Here is a 25,214-nt window from a genome sequence, read left to right as displayed (position 1 = left end):
GCATGAAAGTGAAAAGTGAAAGTGAAGTCGCTCAGTCATGCCTGACCCTCAGCGACCCCATGGACTGCAGTCCACCAGGCTCCTCCGTCCATGGGATTTTCCAGGCAAGAGTACTGGAGTGGGGTGCCATTGCCTTCTCCTGGATTTCTGCTAATTGAGCCTAAATAACCTGCACTGAAATGCTCCCCATTGCCCTCATGATGAACTGTAAATTGCTGGATACAGTAACAAAGCTCTTTGTGATCTGGTGCCTGCTTACCCCTCCATCTCTCATTTCAACACATCTGCCTCCCACTCTAAACTTCGGTGATACTAAACTGATTTTTTAGCTCCTTCTGTTCTTTAGGCCTTGGGGATGCTGTTTTTCCTTTCTAACACTCTTTTCTCTTCACATTTGCCTGATCAATCCCTATTTGGCCTTCAGATATCAGTGTTGGCGTGTCACTTCCTCCAGGAAACCCTCCCAGATACATAACTTTTTCTCTATATTCTTGGAGTACCTTTAGCTCCCAAGGCCTAGCATATATATAAGACATCATAGTTGCCTGGTGACTTGCCTTTCTTCCTCTCTAGATTTTGAGCTCTGTGAGGGCAAAGTCTGAGTCTCAATCACTGTTGTATCTGAGTGTTTAACAGTACCTGGCACCAAATCAGTACTTGTCAAATGAATGAATGATGTGCCTCCCTTACTATCAGTCACCTGCCCCAGTGGCAGATTAACAACGTTGAATAGAAAAAATGAAAATTACTTTGGGCTCAAGCTGTAGACTACAATTTGGAAATACTCCTGAAGTAAAGAATCAGATATCACCATACTTTGGGAATATCCTATTACTTTCCTTGTATCTATCTTCCCCCTTTTTAATGACTGTGACAGAGTTTCTAATTAGAGAAAAAACTTCATGCATATATTGACTCAAAAATGCTGTCTCACTAGGGAGATTTTGTGAATAAGGTTAGAATTTAGCATATCAGAAATTCAATCCATTTGAGATCTCTCTAAGAGGTTTCCCCTTGGGTCGTTTAGCACAGACTTCCATAGTCACTGAAAACTGTTGTCATGGTAATCATGGAATCTTTCATGATTTTTGTATATGAGTCAATGAAGATACTGGAAACAATCCAAAGGAATTCATACTTGGGTGTGCATTTGTTTCCATATTAACCCAATCACTGTTTTGAACACACGTCTGCCCCTGGGCCAATTCTCTTGGCTCTCAGCCTTGACAGGAATAAATAAACAACTAATTCCTTTTTAGTATTTCAGGCTAGGAGGCTGTGGATGGCTGCCCTTTTGGTCTCTTTTCAACAGGAAGTCATGCACAAACGGCTTAAAGGAACAGAAAAAAAAAAATTCTGCGTGAAACATCTCTTCTTCTATTTCAGAATTTTAATGTTGCTGATTTCAAGGCACCTAAATCTAATGCCTAAACAGAAGTTTCTGTTGTAGAGAGCACAGAACACTGAATGTACCTCAAGTCTTTCTTTTATGGTCCTTCTTAAATATACCTTAATCCAAGCCTCCGTCGAGTCTACAAATTCACATCCAGGTAGTTCAGTGTGCTCAGAATATTTGAGTGTGAGATTTTCCATTTCTGTCCCATTCTGCTAGTTCCCCCCCACCCCCACATCTATTTTCTCTCCTTTCCTAATAATAGAACACCTTGCATTTAGGGGGCATGTAGATTCTTGAAATCAAGACCTTTCTATTCTCCCTGAATGCTGGTCAATGGTATTTAAGTCAAAGTGGTGTATTTGACTTCCTGGACTTATCTTTAAAGGGAGTAAATATGTCACCTTCTTCATCCCTTCCTACTGACTGGAATGTGGACATGCTGGATGGAGCTGAGGTAGCTATTTTGGACAATGAGTTGAGAGCCATGTTGGGAAAAGCAGAACGGCAAAATAGAAGGAGCGTGGGTCCCCGAAGATTGTGAAACTTCCATAAAAGCCTAGACTATGTTTATAGGAGAGAGAAAGGAAATTCAGTCTTATTTAATCTATGGTTATTTTGGATTTTCTGTTGTCTAATCTTAACTAGAAGCCAAAAATGAAATTAATTATTTCTCTTATCACTGATGGGGTGTGAATTTTTTTGTGAGATTATCCACTGATCCCAGGGCATGCTGGAAGGTGGGCAGCTTTGCTGGATTTTTGCATTAGCCAGACTGAATTTTCTGGTGTGGGGAATTGAGACAGCATTTCCATGGCAGAAAAATGCCTACTTCACATTAGTCATAGAGACACAGTGTTGTCTGGCTTTGTATATACATTTTGAATTTTTCTAATATAGTGAAACATATCTACCCTAAAATAAGAACTTGTATTTCAAATGCTTTTTGGAATAAAATACAACAAATAATGGACTTCTCTGATGGCTCAGTGGGTAAAGAATTCACCTGCTAATGCAGGAGACACAGGAGACATCGGTTCAATCCCTGGATCAGGAAGAACCTCTGGAGAAGGAAATGACAACCCACTCCAGTATTCTTGCCCGAAAAATCCAATGGACAGAGGAGCCTGGTGGGCTACAGTCAAAAGGGTACTAAGAATCATAATTAGTCTGAGTGCAAAGTAATTGGGATAAGAAAATAAAACTCAACCCCAAAACAAACAAACAAAAAAAACCCTAAACTTTCCAAATTAACTGAGACAAGTGTGACAGTCTTCCACATGGAAGACACAAGTCTTGTACTAGTGAGGAATTGCAGCTTTACTTACTGAATTTGGGCCTTTTCATTTTCTTCGTCATTTCTTGATTAGATTGTATTCCGGTCACCAGCAAAACTACATGAAGAAAATGCAAAAAAATCTCATCAGTATTATTTCACTAGATACTTCCTCTCTTTTGACCTTTTTACTTGCTTCAATCACATGTTGAAGTATTCTCATTAGTAAAACTAATTTCCCCTTATTTTATGGTTGAGGAAATAAGATGTATCATTTGTGCTTTTCTTAGCCTCTGCTGAAAGGGCCTTTCAAAAATATCTCTTGGCTATCTGTCCTTTGTTTTGCTGTCTCTAAATTTCACCACACCAACTCCACCATCTTTACTTTTCAAAGACAGGAACACAGGTCTAGAGAAGCCCACTGCTCTGCTGGGACCCAGGAATGCATGACAGAGGCGAGATGGGCGCCCAGGCCCTTCCTGTGCTCTTTCTTCTGTTCCACGCTGTTTCCTTTAAGCCTTGTGTTTTTAAAATATAACATAGACCGTTTTTTCCTTATTACCGAAATAATAGATATTGCTGGTAGAAGAGTATAAAAAATGCACAAAAACAGTACTACAGAAAATATAGAGGAAAGCAAAAGGGTAACGTTTTCAGGCTTTTCTGTGTGTGTGTATTCATGTGGGTGCTTTTAAACAGACTTTTGATGATGCTTATACTGTTTACAAGGTGTCATAAACGTATTGGTTTGGCTAAAGAGTTCATTGGCATTCTTGATACCATCTTATGGAAAAATCCACACGAACTTTTTGGCCAACCCAATATTTCTACTTAAAGACATGTAGAGACCTTTTTTTTTCCCGGTCATTCAACGTTCCTCCCATAATAATCTTAACTGCCTGCAAAATATTGCAGTGCACGGATGTATCATAATTGAGGCAACTCCTTATTTAATATAAATAGCTTCCTCTTTGCATGGATTTCTTATTATTTCCTTAAAATAACATTCCAAATACAATTTCTTGTCTGAAAGATATGCCCACTTAAATTTTTGACATGTATTGTGAAAATTTCTCAGAGCAATTTTTTATTAATAATCTCTGAAAATTCTCATTCCTCTGTACCTACACTAATTGTACTGGTAAACAGAAAAGCACATTTTTCCTTTCAAAAGGCTGCTTAGTCTCTATTCTTTTTCCTTCCTCTCCAGGAATTCTTCTACCTTACCTACCCAAAGATGGTACTGCTGTAACTTACTTCCATTTTAGCCACTCTTTTGAGAAACCCATTTTCTGGATGCAGTTGGGATTCTGGAGGTGAACATGAGGCAGTAGAATAATTAAAACAGGCATTTTACTTCCTACTTTCTGTGCCTTTTAAACTTTTTATTTAACAGAGCATAGATGCTTGATTGAGGCATAAATCAGGACTTAGGAATTCTTTAATTGGCAACTGTCTTTGAAGAAAAAAGTGGCAATGTCACCAAGTGTTGATTAAGAAAAATTTTTATATATCTTATGATTCTCTAGCTGGGCTGTGCCAGTAATGTACCTCCTGAATTATCCCCAGTTCTGACTGCTTAGCACTCGTTGAGGCCTGGACAGTTGACATAACATGTCCTCCAAGAACAGAACCATAAAAGAGAACTGAGTGAAAACCAAAAATCTAGCCAAGCAGAATGAAGGCAAACATTTTTTAGGTGTTATTTACTTCTGGGGTTTGGGTGGGTGTGAGTGTCCTGGAGGTCTGATTTTTATAGTAGTCTCTGTGTCATTTAACTCTATCCAAAGACCGCATCTTCATTTTATACACAAAAATAAATAGCTAGAATTCTAGAATTAAAAAAAAAAAGGATAATAAATATATAGAAAAAATGATGCAAGTTAAGTAGAAAGAGCTAAATAGTAATAAGTTTGGTTATCAGTTCTTGGTGGAAAACCAAGTTCTGTCCTTCTGGGGCTGTGTGCCTGTGGCGAGTGGTTTATAAGTCTCAGTATCATTAGGACTATAAATATTTCAGTAAGACCACCCCATCACTCGCTTTTGCTCACCCAAGACCCTCCAGGCTTAAAACATGCAGAGCTGGGTTCACTTTTACAGCAGTGGTTAATAAAGTCATTATTTGCAGTGGCAGACAGAGGCCCTCCCCTCAGCTTAGATGCTTGTTAATTAAAGCTGCCCAGAAACCACTCCTCAAGGGGAGGGCTGGTCAGTAAGGCCACAAAAGTGCTTGTGCCCTGAAGCAAATCTTCATTCCTCATCATCAGGGCCCTTCGTGGTACCTTGGAATTGCAATGGAATGCTATTGCCTTAGAATTGGGGTGAGAGGAAAATCTGTTTTGTATTCCTGTTTGTAGGAAGAGACAGAGCACAGAGATGGATGACTGATGCTCACTTCAAAGTCAAAGCAGAACACAGGTCTGAAAGTACTTGCATGGGAGTAGTTAGTTATCTGGCCACTGAGGCCATTAGAATCTAGAGGCTTTGAGGAGATCAAGTCTAGAGTCTGAAGTTCCAGGGCAATCATGATTTACCAACTCTGCAACAATACTTCTCAGTTTTAAAGAATTCAGTGTTCCAATTTTGACTAACATGAAAAGTTCTCACCTTTCACTAGTCATGCTTGACATTTCAAAACAAAGTAAATATTAAAATTATTTTTTCAAATAAAAAATTTCCTCTACTTCTCTTTTTCTCTAATGTGGCCATCAGGATGGTTAAAATGGCTGAGGTGCAATTGCTTAAAACTTCAACAGTTTAAATACATTACCATCCAGATAATTTATAGAGAAAATACAAATGAGTTAGCTTGAAACAATGTTAAATATCATTAATGATTAAAAAAATGCAAGCTAAAGCAAAATGACATTATTCTTTCCTCTATTGTGTACTGAATATTGAACTCAGGATTATAGTTATTCCTGGCATGAATTTGGGATTAAGGCAGTCCAGTACATGGTTAGTAAATTCTGAGCAGGTAGAGTCATTCTGGAAAGCCATGGGCAATACATTTCAGTAGCCTTAAAAAGCGTTTCTATTCTTTGTCCTAGAAAATATATACTTAGTAATATATCCCAAGTTATTATCAGAAATATCTAACTAGGATCCAACTAGTCCATCCTAAAGGAAATCAATCCTGAATATTCATTGGAAGGACTGATGTTGAAGCTGAAACTCCAATACTTTGGCCACCTAATGCGAAGAGCTGACTCATTGGAAAAGACCCTGATGCTGGGAAAGATTAAAGGCGGGAGGAGAAAGGGACGACAGAGGATGACATGGTTGGATGGCATCACGGACTCGATGAACATGAGTTTGAATGAACTCTGGGAGTTGGTGATGAACAGGGAGGCCTGGGGTGCTGCAGTCCATGGGGTGGCACAGAGTCGGACACAACTGAGCAACTGAACTGAACTGAATCAAAAATATAGACAAAGATTTAGATTTATGTAAAAGATATTCATTACAGCATTATTTCTTTTCCTTTCTATCTTTTTTTTTTCTCAACTGCACAGCACTGAATGCAGGATCTTAGTTCTCCTACCAGGGATAGATCCTGTGCCTCCTACAGTGGAAACACTGAGTCTGGACCACCAAGGAGGTACCAGAGCATTATTTCTAATAGCAATCTGGAAGTAATGAAAGGTTGAACATGTCCCAACAATAGGGGAATCCTAAGCTTTTATTAGGGCTTCACAGGTGGTTCAATGGTAAAGATTCCGCCTGCCACGTAGGAGAAGCGGTTTGATCTCTGAGTTGGGAAGTTTCCCTGGAGATGGAAATAGCAACCCGCTTCAGTATTCTTGCCTGGGAAATCCCATGGGCAGAGGAGCCTGGTGGGCTCCATGGACTCCATACAGTTGATGGGCTAGAATGAGGCATTCTTATAAAAGTTCTAGACACATATTAAGCATTCAGTAAGTATTTACTAATTTGATCACTGGTTAGATGTTCTGGCACTTCATGTCTTTCCTTGAATGTAAATGGATTCTCATTATAATTTATTACCAACAGGAAAAGTGGAACACAAGGGACTATTAACCATACAGTCCATGGGGTCACAAAGAGTCTGACATGACTTAGCGACCACAACAACAAACAAAGCATTGATTACGAATGATGCGCAGCAGAAGATTAAACGACCTGGAAAGCTCTAATCGTAATCTTGACTCTGACAAAATTAAAACATATACAGAGAGAAATACCTGGAACAAAAAATCCCAAAATTTTAATAATGGCGGAATTATAATTCCTATTTTGTATTTTCTGTGTTTTTCCCATTTCAAAGTATATTTCTTGTAAATACATACACACACACACATATATATTCTATATTTTTTATAGAATGTTTCTTTTCTTGTTAGAAAAAGACAATTGTTCTTTAATTTGTTCATATTGATACCATATTGATGTAACAATGAAAAACGCTTTCTAAAATCATTGGCATGGTTAATAGTCCCTTGTGTTCCACTTTTCCTGTTGGTAATAAATTATAATGAGAATCTATTTACATTCAAGAAAAGACATGAAGTGCCAGAACATCTAGCCAGTGATCAAATTAGTAAATACTTACTGAATGCAAAATATGTGTCTAGAACTTTTATAAGAATGCCTCATTCTAGCCCATCAACTTCCTGTTCGATCCCTTAGTGCCACTCAGGATACTAACTCAGGTGGTGTTAACAAGGACTCTTTCCTTGACCAACTTTAGTCAGGCTCCTCTAAGCCCTCTTCTCAACAAGGCTTTGACCTTGGGCTTGTGCCTCTGTCCTTGTAGGGCCGCCACCATGTGGTTTTAGCAAGAATCTTGTTTAGAGAGAATCTTGCACTCTTGATATCTGATCATTCTGGTCTGCCTTTAGCAAGAATACTGTCTAGTCAGTTTTGCAAGAATCTCCCTATTCCCTTGCTATCCTCTCAGTCTTTTCCATTCCCTGACCTCTGCAACCTGCACCTTGGCTATAAATCCCCATTTTTTCTTGTTGTGTTCGGAGTTGAGCCCAGTATAACACTGGCCTCTCCTTTCCCCTCTCGCAGTGGTTTCTGATTAGCATCTGTTTTTACTGCTTTAAATACTGTCCAGCTCTGGTGCTCTTTAACAGTGTTCACAGTACCTTCCTAAAAGCTGATTCATAATGCAGGTCATTTTAAATCAGCTCCAATTACCCCTATGCTTCGATTTGGAGTTGCATATTCAATGAAACACCTACCATCAAATACATCAGAGTTCCATGGCAGAAACAGGACAACTTATTCTCTATAATCACATAAATCAATAAATTATACTTCAGATCACTGAATATTGAAGCTGGGAGGAGCTTTGGAGGTCATCTTTTTATTTTATAGAAAAGAAGCCAAAGTCAAGGTTGATATCTTGGCTAAATCTGCTGTTTTTGAGGGGGTGGGGACAGAAGTTGGAGCCAGAATGCATGTTTCTGGTGCAGCCTTAGGCTTTTTAGGCTCCTTTCTCCCCATAAGTGCAGCTGTTGATTTATGTGCTGCTCCAATGACAGTGGGCAGCATAAAACTCTGCTACGTCATAAATTTACACATATTTAGAGCGACCAGGCTAGCTCTGATATGTATTGATTAAACACTTAATTGACATTAATTTAGAGGGCTTTGGGGGGATCACTGGCTGGTTCTGTGTGATATGGTGATTTATGATAAATATACATTTTGGCCTTTTGACCAAGTTCCTGGCTAACAGCTCCATAAACCCCTGGAATATCCTCAGTGATAAGAGCATCTTTTGTTATAATATTTGATTTCTTGTCCTCAGTTCCTGAAATCAGAGTCATAAAGGTGAAATGGATGTCTTGTTACTCGTAACAAGCCCCTTTCAGTTACAACTGTTTATGTTAATGAGCTGGCTTTTGAAAATCCCTGAAGATGACAGAGCTGGTTGCCAGGGGAACCAACCCAGAATAGAGGGTTGGAATTTATTCCCATCTCCTGATTTCCCAGGAGGAAAGAGGGGCTGGAGGTTGAATCAATCACCAATGGCCAGTGAGTTAATCAATCATGTCTGTGTAATGAAGCCTCCATGAAAACCCCAGAAGAGGGTTTCAAAGGGCTTCCATGTTGACAAACCAGAGCTCTCCCATGTGCCCCTGTGCTGGGCCCAAATTCCATGGGGACAGAAGCTCCTTTGTTCATTACCTTGCCCTATGTGTCTCTTTTATCTGGCTGTTGATATGTATCCTTTAATATCCTTTGTAATAAATTGGTAATCTAGTGAATAAACGTTTCCTGAGGTCTGTGAGCTGCTCCAGAAAATTAATCAAATCCAAGGAGAGGGTCACGGGAACCTCTGATTTGTGGCCAATCTGTCAGAAGAGCAAATGACAACCCAACTTGCAGTTGGCATCTGGAATGTGTGTGTGTGTGAGACTGAGCCTTTACCTGTGGAATCTGATGCTATCTCCAGGTAGATGGTGTCAGAATTGAAGTGAGTTGTAGGACACCCAGCTGGTGTTGAGGAATCACTCAGTGTGGGGGAAAAAACTCACACAGAGGAATTGTGGTGTGCAGAATCAGACTCAGACTCTGCAACCCGAAATATCCAACATCCCTGAGAGAATACTTCATTTGGCAATGTTTTTTGAGTGGCTGTAAGATGTGCTGAGGACTTAAAATGCAACAATGAGCAAGACACAGCTCCTGCGCTTGTGATGCACAGTGTTGGGGTAGCAGACTCCTGAGATGAATACAATATTACAAGGTTATAATCAATACAGGGCTCCAGGGAAACTCACAGGAAGATGATCTGATCAGTTAGAGGGCAGAGGAAGCTTCCTGGAGGACTGTTGGGATGTGTGGGGGTGAGAGGAAAAATATTCTAGGAAACGGAACCACATAGTCAAAGTCCGGGAAGTAAATGACTTGACTTTCATGGGAATGAGAGGATCAGCACTTTCCACGTCCCTGGAAGCCAGGATTGGGCTCTGTGATTAAGAGGAGAGCAGGAAAGGATGGAAAGAGCCATATCAGAGAGACCTCATCAGCAAGCAAAGTGCTTTAAGAGGCCTGGGCTCTTAAAGGGAAACATTGAGTGTTAAATCAGGAGAGTCGAATCAGATACGGGCTTTAGGGAGATTAATCGGGGTGTGTTGTGGAGAATGAGTTGGATAAGGATGTGGGTCAGGGAGGCTGTCACAGTGCTGAAGAGGGTTATGGGGAACTTGAGAGAAATAGTCCTGGGATAGTGACAAGCAGATGCATAAAGAGATGTCAGGGAGGGGGACATATATGGACATAGAGAAAGAACTTTGTAATAGGAATCTCCTTTTTCTACTTTGATTTCTTACTTTTGAGATGAGCCAAAAGTAAGGGAAATGGATTTTGCCGGTTGAGAGGGGCAGGTCAAAGAAGGACACTCAAGTTCTTCTCGGTTCCACAATGTGGGGGACATGGCAAACGGGAACTGGACTCAGGGTTTCTGTGTTTTGTTCTGTTTGTTTTACTGTGGCTAAGTCCTTCCTATTCCTGACCTCCTGCCCCACCTCTATCCCACCGTGTCCACCTCTACTAACCTATAGGTTAGTAGACAGAGACAGCCTCTCAGAAGGGCAAAGTGGGAACGAAGGACCCTGTGCTCTTAACATGAATATTGCCTGCTAAGTTAGTGGTGGAGTCAGAATAAGATTCCCCTAGCCTCCTAGCCCAGCTTCCTACCAGCATGCCAGGAATCTCCTTGCCTTTTCAGCTGTGTCACCTCTTTCTCCTCCAGCCCTCAGTTCTGCTGTGTAGACTCCCTCTGCACAGACCTTGTGCATTCTGAGTATATTATGGGTTGAATTGTGTCCCTTCCCTCCTTCCTAAAGTCATAGGACTTCCTGTTGGACTTCATGTTGAAGTCCTAGCCCCCACAACCTCAGAAGATGACCTTCATTGTAAATAGAGTGGTTGCAGATGTAATTAGCTGAGTAAGGATAAAGTCATGTGTGAGCTCAGTCATGTCTGACTCTTTGTGACCCCATGGACTACATATAGCCTGCCAGTCTCCTCTGTCCATGGAATTTTCCAGGGAGGAAAATGGAGTGGGTTGCTATTTTCTTCTCCAGGGGATCTTCCTAACCCAGGGATTGAACCCTTGACATGAGCATTGGCAGGTGGATTCTTTACCACTGAGTCACAGGGAAGCCCAAAGGTGAGGTCATCAGTTCAGTTCAGTTCAGTCGCTCAGTTGTGTCCAACTCTTTGTGACCCCATGAATTGCAGCACGCCAGGCCTCCCTGTCCATCACCAACTCCCGGAGTTCACTCAAACTCACGTCCATCGAGTCAGTGATGCCATCCAGCCATCTCATCCTCTGTTGTCCCCTTCTTCTCCTGCCCCCAATCCCTCCCAGCATCAGAGTCTTTTCCAATGAGTCAACTCTTCACATGAGGTGGCCAAAGTATTGGAGTTTCAGCTTTAGCATCAGTCCTTCATACTGGGCTCCTAATCCAATAGACTGGGGTTATAAAAGGGGAAATTTGAATATAGACACAGACACATACAGAGGGAGAATACCATGTGAAAATGACGGCATAGATTGGGGTGAGGCCAAGAATGCCAAAGATTGCCAGCAAACTACGAGCAGCTAGAAGAGAGGCATAGAACATATTTCCTTCTAAAGGAATTGGCCCTGCTGACACCTTGATTTTGGACTTTTAGCCTCTGCAATTGTGAAAGAATAAAATTTCGTTGTTCTAAGCCCACCTAGTTTGTGGTATTTTGTTATGGCAGCTCTAGCAAACTAATCGGAGAAGTCAATGGCACCCCACTCCAGTACTCTTGCCAGGAAAATCCCATGGATGGAGGAGCCTGAAAGGCTGCAGTCCATGGGGTCGCTAAGAGTTGGACACGACTGAAGCGACTTAGCAGCAGCAGCAAACTGTCTAAAAGGCCTTTGTACCCTTCCCTGGTAATAGCTTCACAGTGACCTATAAGATCACTCTGCCTGACATAGAGTGGCCACAGCCCTATAGGGTCAGGATTAATAGACGATTACCCTTGGGCTTAGTGCCAAAGCCATCATCACTTTTCTTTCTTTCAGCAGGTTTACCTGCTGCTCCTTAAGGGCCTACCCCAAATTGTGTTCTCTGGTGATAAGCTTAAAGGATTTCTCTAAAAATATGAGTTGCCAATGGTACACCTAGATAGCAAGTTGAAAAGCAGAGACATTACTTTTTTGACAAAGGTCTGTATAGTCAAAGCTATGGTTTTTCCAGTAGTCATATATGGATGTGAGAGTTGGACCATAAAGAAGGCTGAGCACTGAAGAATTGATGCTTTTGAACTGTGGTGTTGGAAAAGACTCTTGAGAGTCCCTTGGACAGCAAGGAGATCAAACCAGTCAATCCTAAAGGAGATCAGTCCTGAATATTCACTGGAAGGACTAATGCTGAAGCTGAAGCTCCAATGTTTGGCCAGCTGATGCAAAGAGCCGACTCACTGAAAAAGACCCTGTGTGTGTGTGTGTGTGTAAGTTGCTCAGTCATGTCCAACTCTTTGCGACACCATGGACTATAGAGTTCATGGAATTCTCCAGGCCAGAATACTGGAGTGGTTAGCCTTACCCTTCTCCAGGAGATCTTCCCAACCCAGGGATCGAACCCAGGTCTCCCACATTGCAGGCAGTTTCTTTACCAGCTGAGCCATAAGGAAAAAGACCCTGATAATGGGAAAAACTGAAGCAAGAGAAGGGGATGACAGAGGATATGATGATTGGATGGCATCACCGACTCAATGGACATGAGTTTGAGCACATTCTGGGAGACAGTGAAGGACAGGGAACCTTGGCATGCTGCAGTCCATGGGTTCACAAAAAGTCAGACTCAGCAACTAAACAAGGTCACGTCAGAGATAAGAATTATTATTATTTTTTTTAGAAATTAAGAAATAAGTTTCCTAAATTCAGAATCTGTCAATATGCTTTATGTGAAATATTTGCCAGTTGCTGAATAATATACACACACAAATATGTGTTTATGTATGTATGCTTAGTATGTAATATATAGACATATATCTGCAATATATACTTGCTTTATGTAAAAAAATATATAGACATACATCCTGAATGTGATCTACATTTAACATTCTGTTAAACATCTCTCCAAAATGTTTATCCTAAAAAGATACACTGAACTGTTTATATGCTCTGTCTTGGATTAAACCTCTTGGCAAGATTCTTTGGACGTTAGGAGAATGTTAAAAGTGTATCCAGATACACATATAAAAGTACTTACCAAGGAACATTTCAATAACAGATGCCTTCATAGTGAGGACAACAATCCCCATAAATATCAAAATGGCACCCTAGAGAGGAAGAAACAATAACATCATCATGTTTCAGCCAAGAGTTCTGAACTGCGTGCACAGAGTGTAGGGAGGAGCGGCCTCATTTTGCATTGCCCTCTAGAGTCTTAAGATTTCAAGCTGTGGCTCTCTGTAAACAACACGTGGAGATGGAGGAGGTCAGCTGTAGTGGTACCCAGAGAGGCTTTTCTCAGAAAACCCATTCTAGCTGCCAGCCTCCCCTTCTTCAGAAATGTGGTCTTAGACTAAAGAGGAAATAATTCCGCAATTTCCTGAATATGTTCAACCAGTCTTCAAATTAGGACAAAAGTCACACTTATGGTATTTACAGAACATTTTTTGATTACAAACTGTTCTAGATTACAAAAGCGATTCATTCACTGTTTACTCAATAAACATTTACCAAACTCCTATTATACGCCTAGGGATGAGTTTATAAAAATGGAATTAAAAAATAGTTCTGCTCTTAAAAGACACAGTTTGATAGAAGTGAAAAAACATACGTGGACAGAAATGACCCTAATATTAGAGAGTGTGCAGGCAGAAAGTGAAGAGGAACTAAAAAGCCTCTTGATGAAAGTGAAAGAAAAGAGTGAAAAAGTTGGCTTAAAGCTCAACATTCAGAAAATGAAGATCATGGCATCTGGTCCCATCACTTCATGGCAAATTGATGGGGAAACAGTGGAAACAGTGTCAGACTTTATTTTGGGGGGCTCCAAAATCACTGCAGATGGTGATTGCAGCCATGAAATTAAAAGATGCTTACTCCTTGGAAGGAAAGTTATGTCCAACCTCGATAGCATATTCAAAAGCAGAGACATTACTCTGCCAACAAAGTAATCTAGTCAAGGCTATGGCTTTTCCAGTGGTCATGTATGGATGTGAGAGTTGGACTGTGAAGAAGGCTGAGTGCCGAAGAATTGATGCTTTTGAACTGTGCTGTTGGAGAAGACTCTTGAGAGTCCCTTGGACTGCAAGGAGATCCCACCAGTCCATTTTAAAGGAGATCAGTCCTGGGTGTTCTTTGGAAGGAATGATGTTAAAGCTGAAACTCCAGTACTTTGGCCACCTCATGTGAAGAGTTGACTCATTGGAAAAGACTCTGATGCTGGGAGGGATTGGGGGCAGGAGGAGAAGGGGACGACAGAGGATGAGATGGCTGGATGGCATCACCGACTCAATGGATGTGGGTTTGAGTGAACTCCGGAAGTTGATGATGGACAGGGAGGCCTGGCGTACTGCAATTCATGAGGTTGCAAAGAGTCGGACAGGACTGAGCGACTGAACTGAACTGAACTGAGGCCTCAAAAGGGAGAATAAGGGGAGTTTATGGACCAGTGGTTCTCAAACTTAGCCACATATTAATATCGTCTGGGAGTTTTGAAAGGCCCTGATGTCCGGGCTGCATCTCAGACTAATTGAATGAAAATCTCTTGAGAGTGGGGTCTATCTAGGCATCAGGTTTTTTCAAAACTCCACAGGTAATTCCAATGTACAGCCAAGTTTGAGTGATTTAGAACAAGGCTTCCTAAAACTTAATGTACATATCTGGGGATCTTGTTAAAATTCAGATTCTAATCCAGAGAGTTGCCAAGAAGTCCCTAAGAATTTTAGAGAAAAGAGAGATTATGTCAGCTGTGGGAATAAGAGAAAGTCTCATGAAGGTGGCAGCAATTGGGTGAACTCCGAGAGATGAAAATAGGAGACGAAGTGGCTCCAAGTTGAGGTGAACAGCATTTAAAGATGCTCAGAGGTTGGAAAGCACAGTGGATACAAAGATGCTATTGGTCTGTAGGGGTTCCAACTTCTCTTAAGGCTATGAGGGAACCTTAGGTTTATTCATACCACCATTAATTGAATGAATACTGTGCACACTATATTGTCTAGAATCTGCACAGTAAGCAAAGTAGCAGATTTTATGATCCCTGTTAAACAAATGAGGAAACTAAGGCTTAGAAAGGTAAATTAGAGGTTATACACATGGTAACCAGGCCGTGAGTAGGATTAGAATGGAGGTGGCAGTAGGTGGGAAGGATCTACCCTGGGCTTAGGCCATATGGAAGAATATGGTCTGTAGAGAATTTAAAGACTTAAAGTTGGTCTGCTCTTTATTATCCTTATAAACTAGCAATTCTAAACAATGTCAGTGATAAAGCTCTCCTCCTCTCTGGGGCAGATGGCACCCACTATATTCACTCCCCACCCCCTCACCCCGCGCCTGCCACTGCTGAGTGGCTTTTAGGTTTTAGCTGGCACTCATAACTCTACCCCCTGCTATGTCCACTGGTGTGCTAGGAAACCTGCTGTCTGGAAAAGAAGCTCTGATTTAAAGCATTTGTCAATTTCTGTGGCATAAATCCTCCCACCGTGGGTGATTTTGAAGTCACCAAAGTGATGTCACTGCCTGGAGATTTGGAAAGAGAGAAACACAATCTGGTACTAGCTAAGTCTAGAGCAAGCATATAATTAATATGTAGATACACTTCTGTGCAGAGTTTATTAACAAAAAGCAATTATTAGATTATAGCTAGGGTAGTAATACAAACACTTGATACTATCAACTTAAAACTGATAGTTGAAAGGCTTTATTACAAACAAATTAGGCAGCAAGAGTAACCTCAAGCAGAACTGTCCCTTTGCTAATTTCCAGCAACAGCTGTAATGTGTTAAATTTCCCAATTAAGGTAGTTGACCACTAGCTAAGTAAAAGGAAAATGTTTTTTTTCCTTCAAAATAGAAATAATCATACACTGTATATGATTGGCAATTTGATACTTAATTAGCTGGGTCATATTTTGGAAATAATGTGATAAAAAGTCAAATTTTTTTTTTTTTTTGTCTTTTACTAGTTTGAGAAACGGCAGATCAGCTCACATGTTTCCTGTTGGGATAAATGCAGTATATTAATCTGCTTCCTGACCCACCTAATTAGCTTCACCAATTGGCTGTTGTCATCTGGCACTGGACTTTAAAAATTTTTTTTATTTATTTTTTCATTGAAGGATAATTGCTTTACAATATTGTGTTGGTTACTGCCATACATCCACATGAATCAGCCAAGATATACATATGTCCCCTTCCCCTCGCACTTGAATCTCCCTCCCACCTCCCACCCCATGCCGCTCCTCCAGGTTGTCACAGAGCACACTGGTCTGAGCGCCCTGAGTCATGCAGCAAATCCCCACTGTATCTGTTTGACAAATGGTCATTTCTATGTTTCCACGCCGCCCTCTCCATCCGTCCCACCCTCTCCCTCCCACAGTGTGCTCACAGGTCTGTTTTCTGTCTGCCTCTCCACTGCCGCTCTGCAAATGGGTTCGTCAGTACCCTAGATTCCATATATATGTATTCATATACTATATTTGCTTTTCTCTTTTTCACTTCACTTTGTATAATAGGCTCTAGGTTCATTCACCTCATTAGAACTGATTCAAGTGTCTTCCTTTTTATAGCTGAGTGATATTCCTTGTGTGTATGTACCACAACTTTGTCCAGTCATCTGTCAATGTACCTCTAGGTTCCTTTGTCTGTGAGTCATTCCAGATTTCTCTTTCTCTTGTCCTGCACATCTTTTCCATCAACCAAGACTGTTGGCTCTACATTCATAATTTGTCCAGACTCTAACCGCTTCATCCTATATTTACCATTGCCATCTGGTCCAGGCCATGCCCCCTTTCACCTGGATTAAAGCAATTAGCCTCCTAACTAGGGTGTTTCCTTCTTCCTCTGCAAACTGAAGTCCACACAGCCGCCATGGTGATCCTCTTCAAAGCAAATCAGGTCACGGCATTCCTCAGATCAAAACTTCTGTGGTTCTCTATCTTAGAAGAAAAGCGAAAATCCAGGCAAATGGCTCAGGACCCCATGAAATTTGGCTGCCTTTGGCCCTCTGACCTCTCTTCCCTCCATTCTCCTTCTCACTTACTAAGCTCTGGGCACATCTCACCCTTCAGGGTCTCTGCACTTACTGTTAACTCTATCTGGATGCTCTTCCCCCAGATCAGAACAGGGTTTACTCCCTTATTTCTTTCAGGTCTTTGCTAAATGTTATCTTCTCCTGAGATTTTCCCTGATCACTCACCTTAAAATTGCAATCCCTCTCCCACCCACCATCAAGTGGTACACCCTACCAAGTGGTGCCAGTGGTAAAGAATTCACCAGCCAATGCAAGACACACAAGTTCAGTCCGTGAGTTGGAAAAATCCCCTGGAGAAGGAAATGGCGACCCACTCCAGAATCCTTGGCTGGAAAACTCCCATGGACAGAGGAGCCTGGCAGGCCATAGTCCATGGGGTCCCAAGAGTTGGACATGACTGAGTACCACCAAGCATCATCCTTTCCCTATTATCTTTTTTTTTTTTTTTTTTTCAGTCACTTACCACCTCTGACATACTCTGTACTTTGCTTATTGTATTTGTTTATTGTTTGTGTTCCCCACTGGAATGCAAGCTCCATGAAGGCAGGAATTTTTATTTGATCTTTTATGGGCTCGATAAATATATTGAATCCATGAGTGAATAGTTAGGGCTCTTTCTTTTCCCAAGGAAATAAAGGAAACAAAACGAAGACAATCTGTGACTACTCTAAAAGCTACTGAATTGTATACTTCAGAGGTGTATTTTATGACATGTGGATTATATTTCAGTAAGCATTGTTAATAGTCAACAAACTTAAAGGGAAGATGGGATTGCAGAGAAAGGGGCCTGCAGATCTGTCCTACAACTTAAGAAGACACGATAGACCTGACCTTCACACAAAGGGGTGGATGGATTAAAAAACAACAGGATTCCAGGAAACATACTAACCCCTGAGGAAATATCCCGCAAGTGCTGACTCATCAGTAATGCACCGCAACCAGAATCATCTGGTCCCTTAGAATCAGAATGTGCTGAGGTTTCTTTCTTACCACTGCATTTTCTCTCTTTCCTTGGTTCATTTACTTACACATTTCAAGTATAAATATGCCTTTTGAAACATGTGAAAAAAATGCAAACCCTTTCTTAGCCTTTACAGAAACGAGATAAGGATGACCACTAGTATTGTTGAACAGTTTCTGCAGGCAGTTCAATGTGATGGAGCTGTGGGGTACACAGTGATGTTGGAACCTTACTATCTCATGTGCTCACCAGGTTTCTAACAAAAACAGAACAATAGAGGTTTCCAAAAGAATGAGTTACTTGATTCATAGATTTATAAATTGTGAGATGTAGTATAGAGTTCTGAATATGAAGTTCCGGTAAGGTAAAGGAAGGCTGATTGTGAGATAAAAGTATGCATAAATAGAGTAGCCAGCCAATTTAATTAACTCTCTTGCTGCCTAGAATTAGAAAACAGCTGATTATTGGTAATAAATAATAATGCCACCTTATTTTGTATGGTTCTTCAGTGTTTTTCCTCCATTTTTAAAAAAGTATGGTAAAATACAAAAACATGAAATTTATCTTAACCATATTTAAGTGTACACTTCAGCAATATGAAATACATCCATAAAATGCTATCATCACCATTACCCATCTTAAGAATTCTTTTTGTCTGTAAAATTGAAACTCCAGATCCATTAAACTGTAACTCCCCATTCTCCTGGAAATTACCATTTTCGTTTCTGGCTCTATGATTTTGACTATTCTAAGTACCTCATACATAGTATTTTCTTCTTGTGACTAGCCTATTTCAAATAGCATAATGTTCTTAAGGTTCACTCATATTGTAGCACATGTCAGAATTTCTTTCCTTTTTTAGGCTGAATAATATATACCATATTTTCCTCATCTATTTATCTGCTGATGGACACATGGGTTGCTTGTGTGTTTTAGTTATTGTGAATAAAGTTGCTATGTACATGGATGTAAGATTATTTCTTTGAGACCCTGTCTTCAATTCTTTTGTGTCTCTACCCAGAAATGAAATTGTTGGATCATATGGTAATTCTATTTTTAATTTTTTTGTGGAAACTCCATACTGTTTTCCAGAGTGGCTGTATTACTTTACATTCCCACTAATATTGTACAAAGGTTCTAATGTTTCCACATTTTCCCAGCCCTTATTATTTTCTGTTTCTTTCGATAGTGGTAGTGGTAGTGGTAGTTGCTTAGTCGTGTCCGACTCTTGGAGACCCCACGGACTGTAGCCCATCAGGGTCCTCTGTCTATGGGACTCTCCAAGCAAGAATACTGGAGTGGGTTGCCATTCCCTTCTCCAGAGAATGTTTGCGACCAAGGGATTGAATCCAGGTCTCCTATATTGCAGGCAGATTCTTTACTACATGAGCTACAGGGAAGTCATCCTAATTGGTGTTAGATGGTATCTCATTTTGTTTTGATTTGCATTTCTCTAATGATTAGTGATGTTGAACATCTTTTCATGTGCTTATTGGCCATTTGTGTATCTTCTTTGGAGAAATGTCTGTCTGAGTCCTTTGCCCAGTTTTTGATTAGATTGTGTTTTGATTGTTGTTGAATTTTAGAAGTTTTTCTATACTTTCTGGATATTAATCCCTTATCAGATATATGATTTGTGAATATTTTTTATAAATAAATAAATTTATATTTAATATCATAAAACAAACCCAATGTTGTGATGCTCTTGTCCTGTGTTTTCTTTTAAGAGTTTTATAGTTTTAGGTCTTACATTTAGATCTTTGATCCACTTGAGTTAATTTTTGTATATGGTATTTGGTAAGGGTCCAAGTTTTTTCTTTTGTGTATGTATATCAACTTTTCCTGGCACCATTTGTTGGAGAGACTGCCTTTTCCCCATTGAATGATCTTGGCAAGAAAATCATTTAACCACATATGTGAGGGTTAATTTGGGGCTCTATGTTCTGTTCCATTGGTATGTATGTCTGTATTTATGCTAGTCCTACAGCCCTTCTTTTCTTTTTCAAGATTGCTTTAGATATTTGGGGTCCTTCAATATTCCGTATACATTTTTGTATTTTTTTTTTCATTTCAGCAAAAAGTATCATTGGGATTTTGATAGTGCATTAAATCTGTAGATTGCTTTGAATAGAACTGATGTCTTAACAATGCCAAGTCTTCTAATTCACGAACATGTGATGCTCCTACTTGTTTATACCTTCTTTAGTTTCTTTCAGTAATTAATGTTCTATAGAGTTCATTGTCGGAGAAGGTAATGGCACCCCACTCCAGTATTCTTGCTTGGAAAATCCCATGGGCAGAGGAGCCTGGTAGGCTGCAGTCCATGGGGTTACTAAGAGTCAGACACGACTGAGCGACTTCACTTTCACTTTTTACTTTCATGCATTGGAGAAGGAAATGGCAACCCACTCCAGTGTTCTTGCCTGGAGAATCCCAGGGACGGGGGAGCCTGGTGGGCTGCTGTCTATGGGGTCGCACAGAGTCGAACATGACTGAAGTGACTTAGCAGCAGCAGCAGCAGCAGAGTTCATTGTACAAGTCTTTTACCTCCTTGATTAAGTTTAATTCCTAAGTATTTTATTCTTTTTGTTACTACTGTAAATGGAATTGTTTCCTTAATTTCTTTTTCTGATTGTTCATTGTTAATGTATAAAAATGCAACTGACTTTTGTGTGTTGATGTTGAAGCCTACTACTTTGCTGAATTCATTTATTAGTTTTACAATTCTGTTGTGGAATCCTTAGGATTTTCTACATGCATGATCACATTATCTGCAAACAGAGACAATTTTATTTCTTCCTTTCCATGTGCATAGGTTAAAGTGGATGGTATTTTTACTTATTTTTCTTGCTTAATTGCTCTGGCTAGAACTTCCAGTACTGTGTTGAATAGAAGTAGTGAAAGCAGGCGTCTTTGCCCTTCTCCTGACCTTAGAGGGAACGCCTTTAGTCTTTCACCATTGAGCATAACATTTGTTGTGCATTTTTCATGAATGGCTTTTATTAGGATGATGCTGCTTTCTCCTCTACCTAGTTTTTTGGGCATTTTTATCATGAAATGGTGTTGAATTTTGTCAGGTGTTTTTTCTGCTTCAATTGCAGTGATTGTGTGGTATTTTTCTCCTTCATTCTGTTAACATGGCATATTACATTAATTGATTCTTGTGTATGTAACCATCCTTGCATTATAGGAATAAATCCAATTTGGTTATGGTGTATAATTATCTTAATATGCTAGTGAATTCAGTTTGCTAATATTTTGTTGAGGATTTTTTGCAATCAGTATTCATAAGAGATATTGTATTGATATGGGAAACTGTGCTTTCCTTTTCTTGTAGCATCTTTGGTTTGGTATCCAGGTAACGGTGGCCTCATAGGATGAATTAAAAGTGAAAGTGAAGTCGCTCAGTTGTGTCCGACTCTTTGCGACCCCATGGACTGTAGCCTACCAGGCTCCTCCATCCATGGGATTTTCCAGGCAATAGTCCTGGAGTGGATTGCGATTTCCTTCTCCAGGGCATCTTCCCAACCCAGGTCTCCAGAATTGTAGACAGACGCTTTACCGTCTGAGCCACCAGGGAAGTCATAAGATGAATTAAAAGTGCCCTGTAATTTTCAATTTTTAGAAAAAGTTTGAGAAGAATTGGTATTAGTTCTTCTTTAAATGTTTAGTAGAGCTCACTAGTGAAATCATCAGGTCCACAGCTTTTCTTTGTTGTAAGATTTTTGATTACTGATTCATTCTCCTTACTAGTTATAGATCATTCAGATTTTCTATTCATAATTTAGTCTCAGTAGGCTTTGTGTTTTTAGGAATTTGTTCATTTCATCTAGATTATCCAATTTGTTGGTGTACAGTTACTCATGAAAAAAGTTAAAGTGTTAGTTGCTCAATTGTGTCTGACTCATTGTGACCCCATGGACTATAGCCCATTAGGAATTTCTGTCCATGAAATTCTCCAGGCAAGAATACTGGAGTGGATAGCTATTCCCTTTTCCACGGGATCTTCCTGACCCAGGGATTGAACCTGAGTCTCCTACATTGCAGGTGGATTTTTTACCATCTGAGCCACCAGGGAAGCCCAGTTGTTCATAGTACTCTCATAATTTTTTTTTTTACCTTATTTATTTTTAACTAAAGGATAATTGCTTTACAGTATTGTGTTGGTTTCTACCAAACATCAACATGAATCAGGTTTACCCATGTCCCCTCCCACTTGAGCATTTCTCCCACCTCCCTCCCCATCCCACCCCTCTAATCTTTTTAATTTTAGTAACAGTGGTTGCTTCAGGGAAAGAGAACTGGGTGATCAGAGATAGGAGCGAGTTTTACAGTTTTGTTCTGTTCAAATCTTTAAACTATGCACATAATGTTAATAAAACAAATTGATAAAATGATCTCTCTTGGGAAGACTTAACATATACAGACAGTGTTGATACCAAATGAGAAGCTACAGTAACTTCCAAACCCTCTCCTTGCTTTTTTGCTCCAGATCACCTTTCCCTCTGGTTAGAAAGGATCACCTTCCTAAAACACAGCTCTCACTATGCATTAGCCTCCTCAGAATTCTTCTTCACAGTCCACTCATCCTCTGCAGAATAAAGCCCAAATTCCTTAATGAACTTTTCATGAAATGGCCCAACTTATAGTCCTTTGCAAACCATCTCACTGCGATTCTCTTCTGTAATCCTCTCCTTTGACCCTAGTACACCCCAGACTTTTGGTCCTTTCTCTACACCTTGCGCACCGGTGTCTTAGCTCATGCTCTTATTACTGTTCTTTTTGGAATATGTCACCACCCCTCATCTGCCTCTCACAAGCCTGTTCAGTTTTCACGGTTTGCTCATGGGCCACTTCTATTTAAATCTTCCGAATTTCCTGAAATCATAATTCATCTTCATTCATGCATGCATTTAATCATTTAAAAAAAAAGTCATGTGTGTACCCTATGCTCAGCAGAGAGGAAGAAGGGTCGGGTTTTATCAAGTTGCTTTAAGTCTTCTAGAAAAAAACTGTTGCATTTATCATAACTAGCATTAACTGAGCACATACTAAGTGCCAGTAATGTATTAACTCATTTAATCTTCACAACAACCCAACAAAGCGGGGGCTATTTCTTGCCTTAATTTGAAAGGTAAGGAATTGAGAGCGCACAGAGGTTAAGTACTTTGCCCAAGGGTCAGAAGCCTGGAAAGAGGAGGAGCTGGAATTCAAACCAGGCATTCTGAGTGCAGAGGTCCAGTATTTCATTTCACTACTTGCCATAGATATTTCATAATAAGCAAGTGCACTTCCTTCCTCTACATTCTGATTTGGTTGGTCTGAGTTGAAATCAATATTGTTTTAAAGTTCCCCAGGTGACTTCGCTGTGCAACCAGAATTCAGAACTTCTGCTCTCGGGGATATGGTGATGGCATAAACGGTAGATGATTTAAATAGCCCTGGGGCATGAGGATTCTGGAAGAGGCTTTAATTAGTTTAACTGGAGATTGGAAAACAATAAGGGGTGAGAGAAGGACAGGACAGGAGACAGAGGAGCTTCAGGAACTGGGAGCTGCTGGGCCAGGATGGGAGAGGAGTCAGACTGTTAGAGAGGAAAGAAGGGGCCATGTCAGCCTTGAATGTCATGCCTGAAGAATGTGGAATTGATCCTTTAGGCAATAGGGAGAAAAGGAAGGCTTAAAAATTATTTTTGCATTCATCATTTTTAATAAGCCCCCTCGAGGCTTTCACAAGCCACTCACTTGAAGAAAATCTGCCCTGGTGGATATGGAGGATTTATGTAAGGCTAGTGTTTGTCTGATCTATGGTGCTGCATGGGGAGCACCTAACAATGCCCTTTGTTCACAAGGCAAAAAGAACCAGTGTTCATTTGGAAACATTTAATAGTTATGAGAGGCTTGTGCTATATTTTCAAAATGCCAAAAATCCCTTGAGGACAGACATCTCTGAGGGGGGAGGCCACATCTGCAGCCTTGCTTTCTCCCTCTCTGCCTGATATAAAGCCTCAGGCACTGTCAGTGGTGTGGGTTGATCTGGTGAGGATGGAAAAAGGAAGGCTGGCACTAAGAGGGCCTTTACAATGGGGAGGTGGCCTCAGCCTGCATGTAAAAGTTTGTACAGATTGTATTCCTTTGGACTAAGCCCATAACACTGCATTTCCTGTTGCCATGACATCAGTGGTCACTGTTACAAACCTGAGGATTCTGTGAAGAAAGAGAACGAGCTAGAGAGGATAGTAGTTTTTCTTATTTCCCTTCTTGTTCCAGTTCTATCATTCTTTTATCTCAAGGAAATGCCTAAAGAAAAGTGCAAGTCGATCAGGCAAGGAAGGCAAGGAAAATTTTGCTTTTTCTCAATATCTTGGCTCCTAAGGATGTGCCAGACTCCTTGAAGATGTGCTTAGAATCTGAGTCAAGCTGTCTGGACTGGACACTGTTGGTTGCCTAGCAGAGTACCTGCTTCCTGGCTTCCTCCTTCCTAACACAACCCCAACTTGATAAAGGGAGTAAATGCCGCCAGAGGGCTCCAAGGAAGCTGGTCCATGCCCAGCTTCTGTTGTGGATCTGACTCCAAGACTATTCCAAGGATGATTCCATATATGTATATATGCCACCATGCTGGTGATTGCTTCAGGACTGTAAGCTTGAGCCCATCAGCACAGGGCCCTCGCCAGTTGACCATGACTACTCAAGGGGTGGGCTGTGTCCCAAGCTGAATCAGACCAATAGAAAGGGAAAACTTAAATTCTGTGTTTTTCAGGATGAGGTTACCTCTCTTGCTGGAAATGAATAAGGGGGTGGGTTGTTACCAGTATGCTGGCAGCCATGTTGTGACCATGAGGCAAGTTAGACTGAGGAAAAAACCAGCACAAAAAGGAGGAAGGCAGCCAAATGAATTAGAGAAATGGAGCTGGATCTCTGATTGTCTCATGCCTGGAGGCTGGGCCTACCTCTGGACCAGCTATTCTGTGAGATAACAAATTTCCCTTTTTGGGGGGTTTGTGGCTGAAAGGTTATTCCTGACTGCTTTCTAACTCACGGTGCCTGGCCATTCAGTGAATTCAACTAGGGAAGACTGTAATGATATAGGTTTATATCAGTTTATATCAGAATCTGCAGAGTGTTTTCTCAAAACTGTCTCATCCAAACCACCTAAGATCTTCTTGAGGCAGTAGATAGACATTAGTTAGTTCAGTCGCTCAATCGTGTCCGACTCTTTGTGACCCCATGAATCACAGTACGCCAGGCCTCCCTGTCCATCACCAATTCCTGGAGTTCACTCAGACTCATGTCCATCTGGCCATCTCATCCTCGGTCGTCCCCTTCTCCTCCTGCCCCCAATCCCTCCCAGCATCAGAGTC

The 25,214-nt window shown here is 40.7% G+C and overlaps 1 protein-coding gene across 2 annotated transcripts in view; it reads right to left on the bottom strand.

Annotated features, from left to right (window-relative positions):
- Positions 1–25,214, bottom strand: part of VIT (vitrin) — a 124,912-nt gene that overhangs the window by 84,463 nt on the left and 15,235 nt on the right. For both annotated transcript variants that reach the window (XM_027555001.1, XM_027555002.1), the window contains exons 2-3: positions 12,905–12,974; positions 2,722–2,787 (exon numbers count right to left, since the gene is read on the bottom strand). In XM_027555001.1, coding sequence (XP_027410802.1) covers positions 2,722–2,787; positions 12,905–12,956 — 118 coding nt within the window. In that variant the 5' untranslated portion in view covers positions 12,957–12,974. The remainder of the gene's footprint in view (positions 1–2,721; positions 2,788–12,904; positions 12,975–25,214) is intronic.

This window comes from Bos indicus x Bos taurus, chromosome 11, assembly GCF_003369695.1.
Source record: "Bos indicus x Bos taurus breed Angus x Brahman F1 hybrid chromosome 11, Bos_hybrid_MaternalHap_v2.0, whole genome shotgun sequence".
In the NCBI taxonomy this organism is placed as follows: Eukaryota; Metazoa; Chordata; class Mammalia; order Artiodactyla; family Bovidae; genus Bos; species Bos indicus x Bos taurus.
Note: the sequence above shows the minus strand (reverse complement) of the source record. Positions and strands in the feature narration are given on the sequence as shown.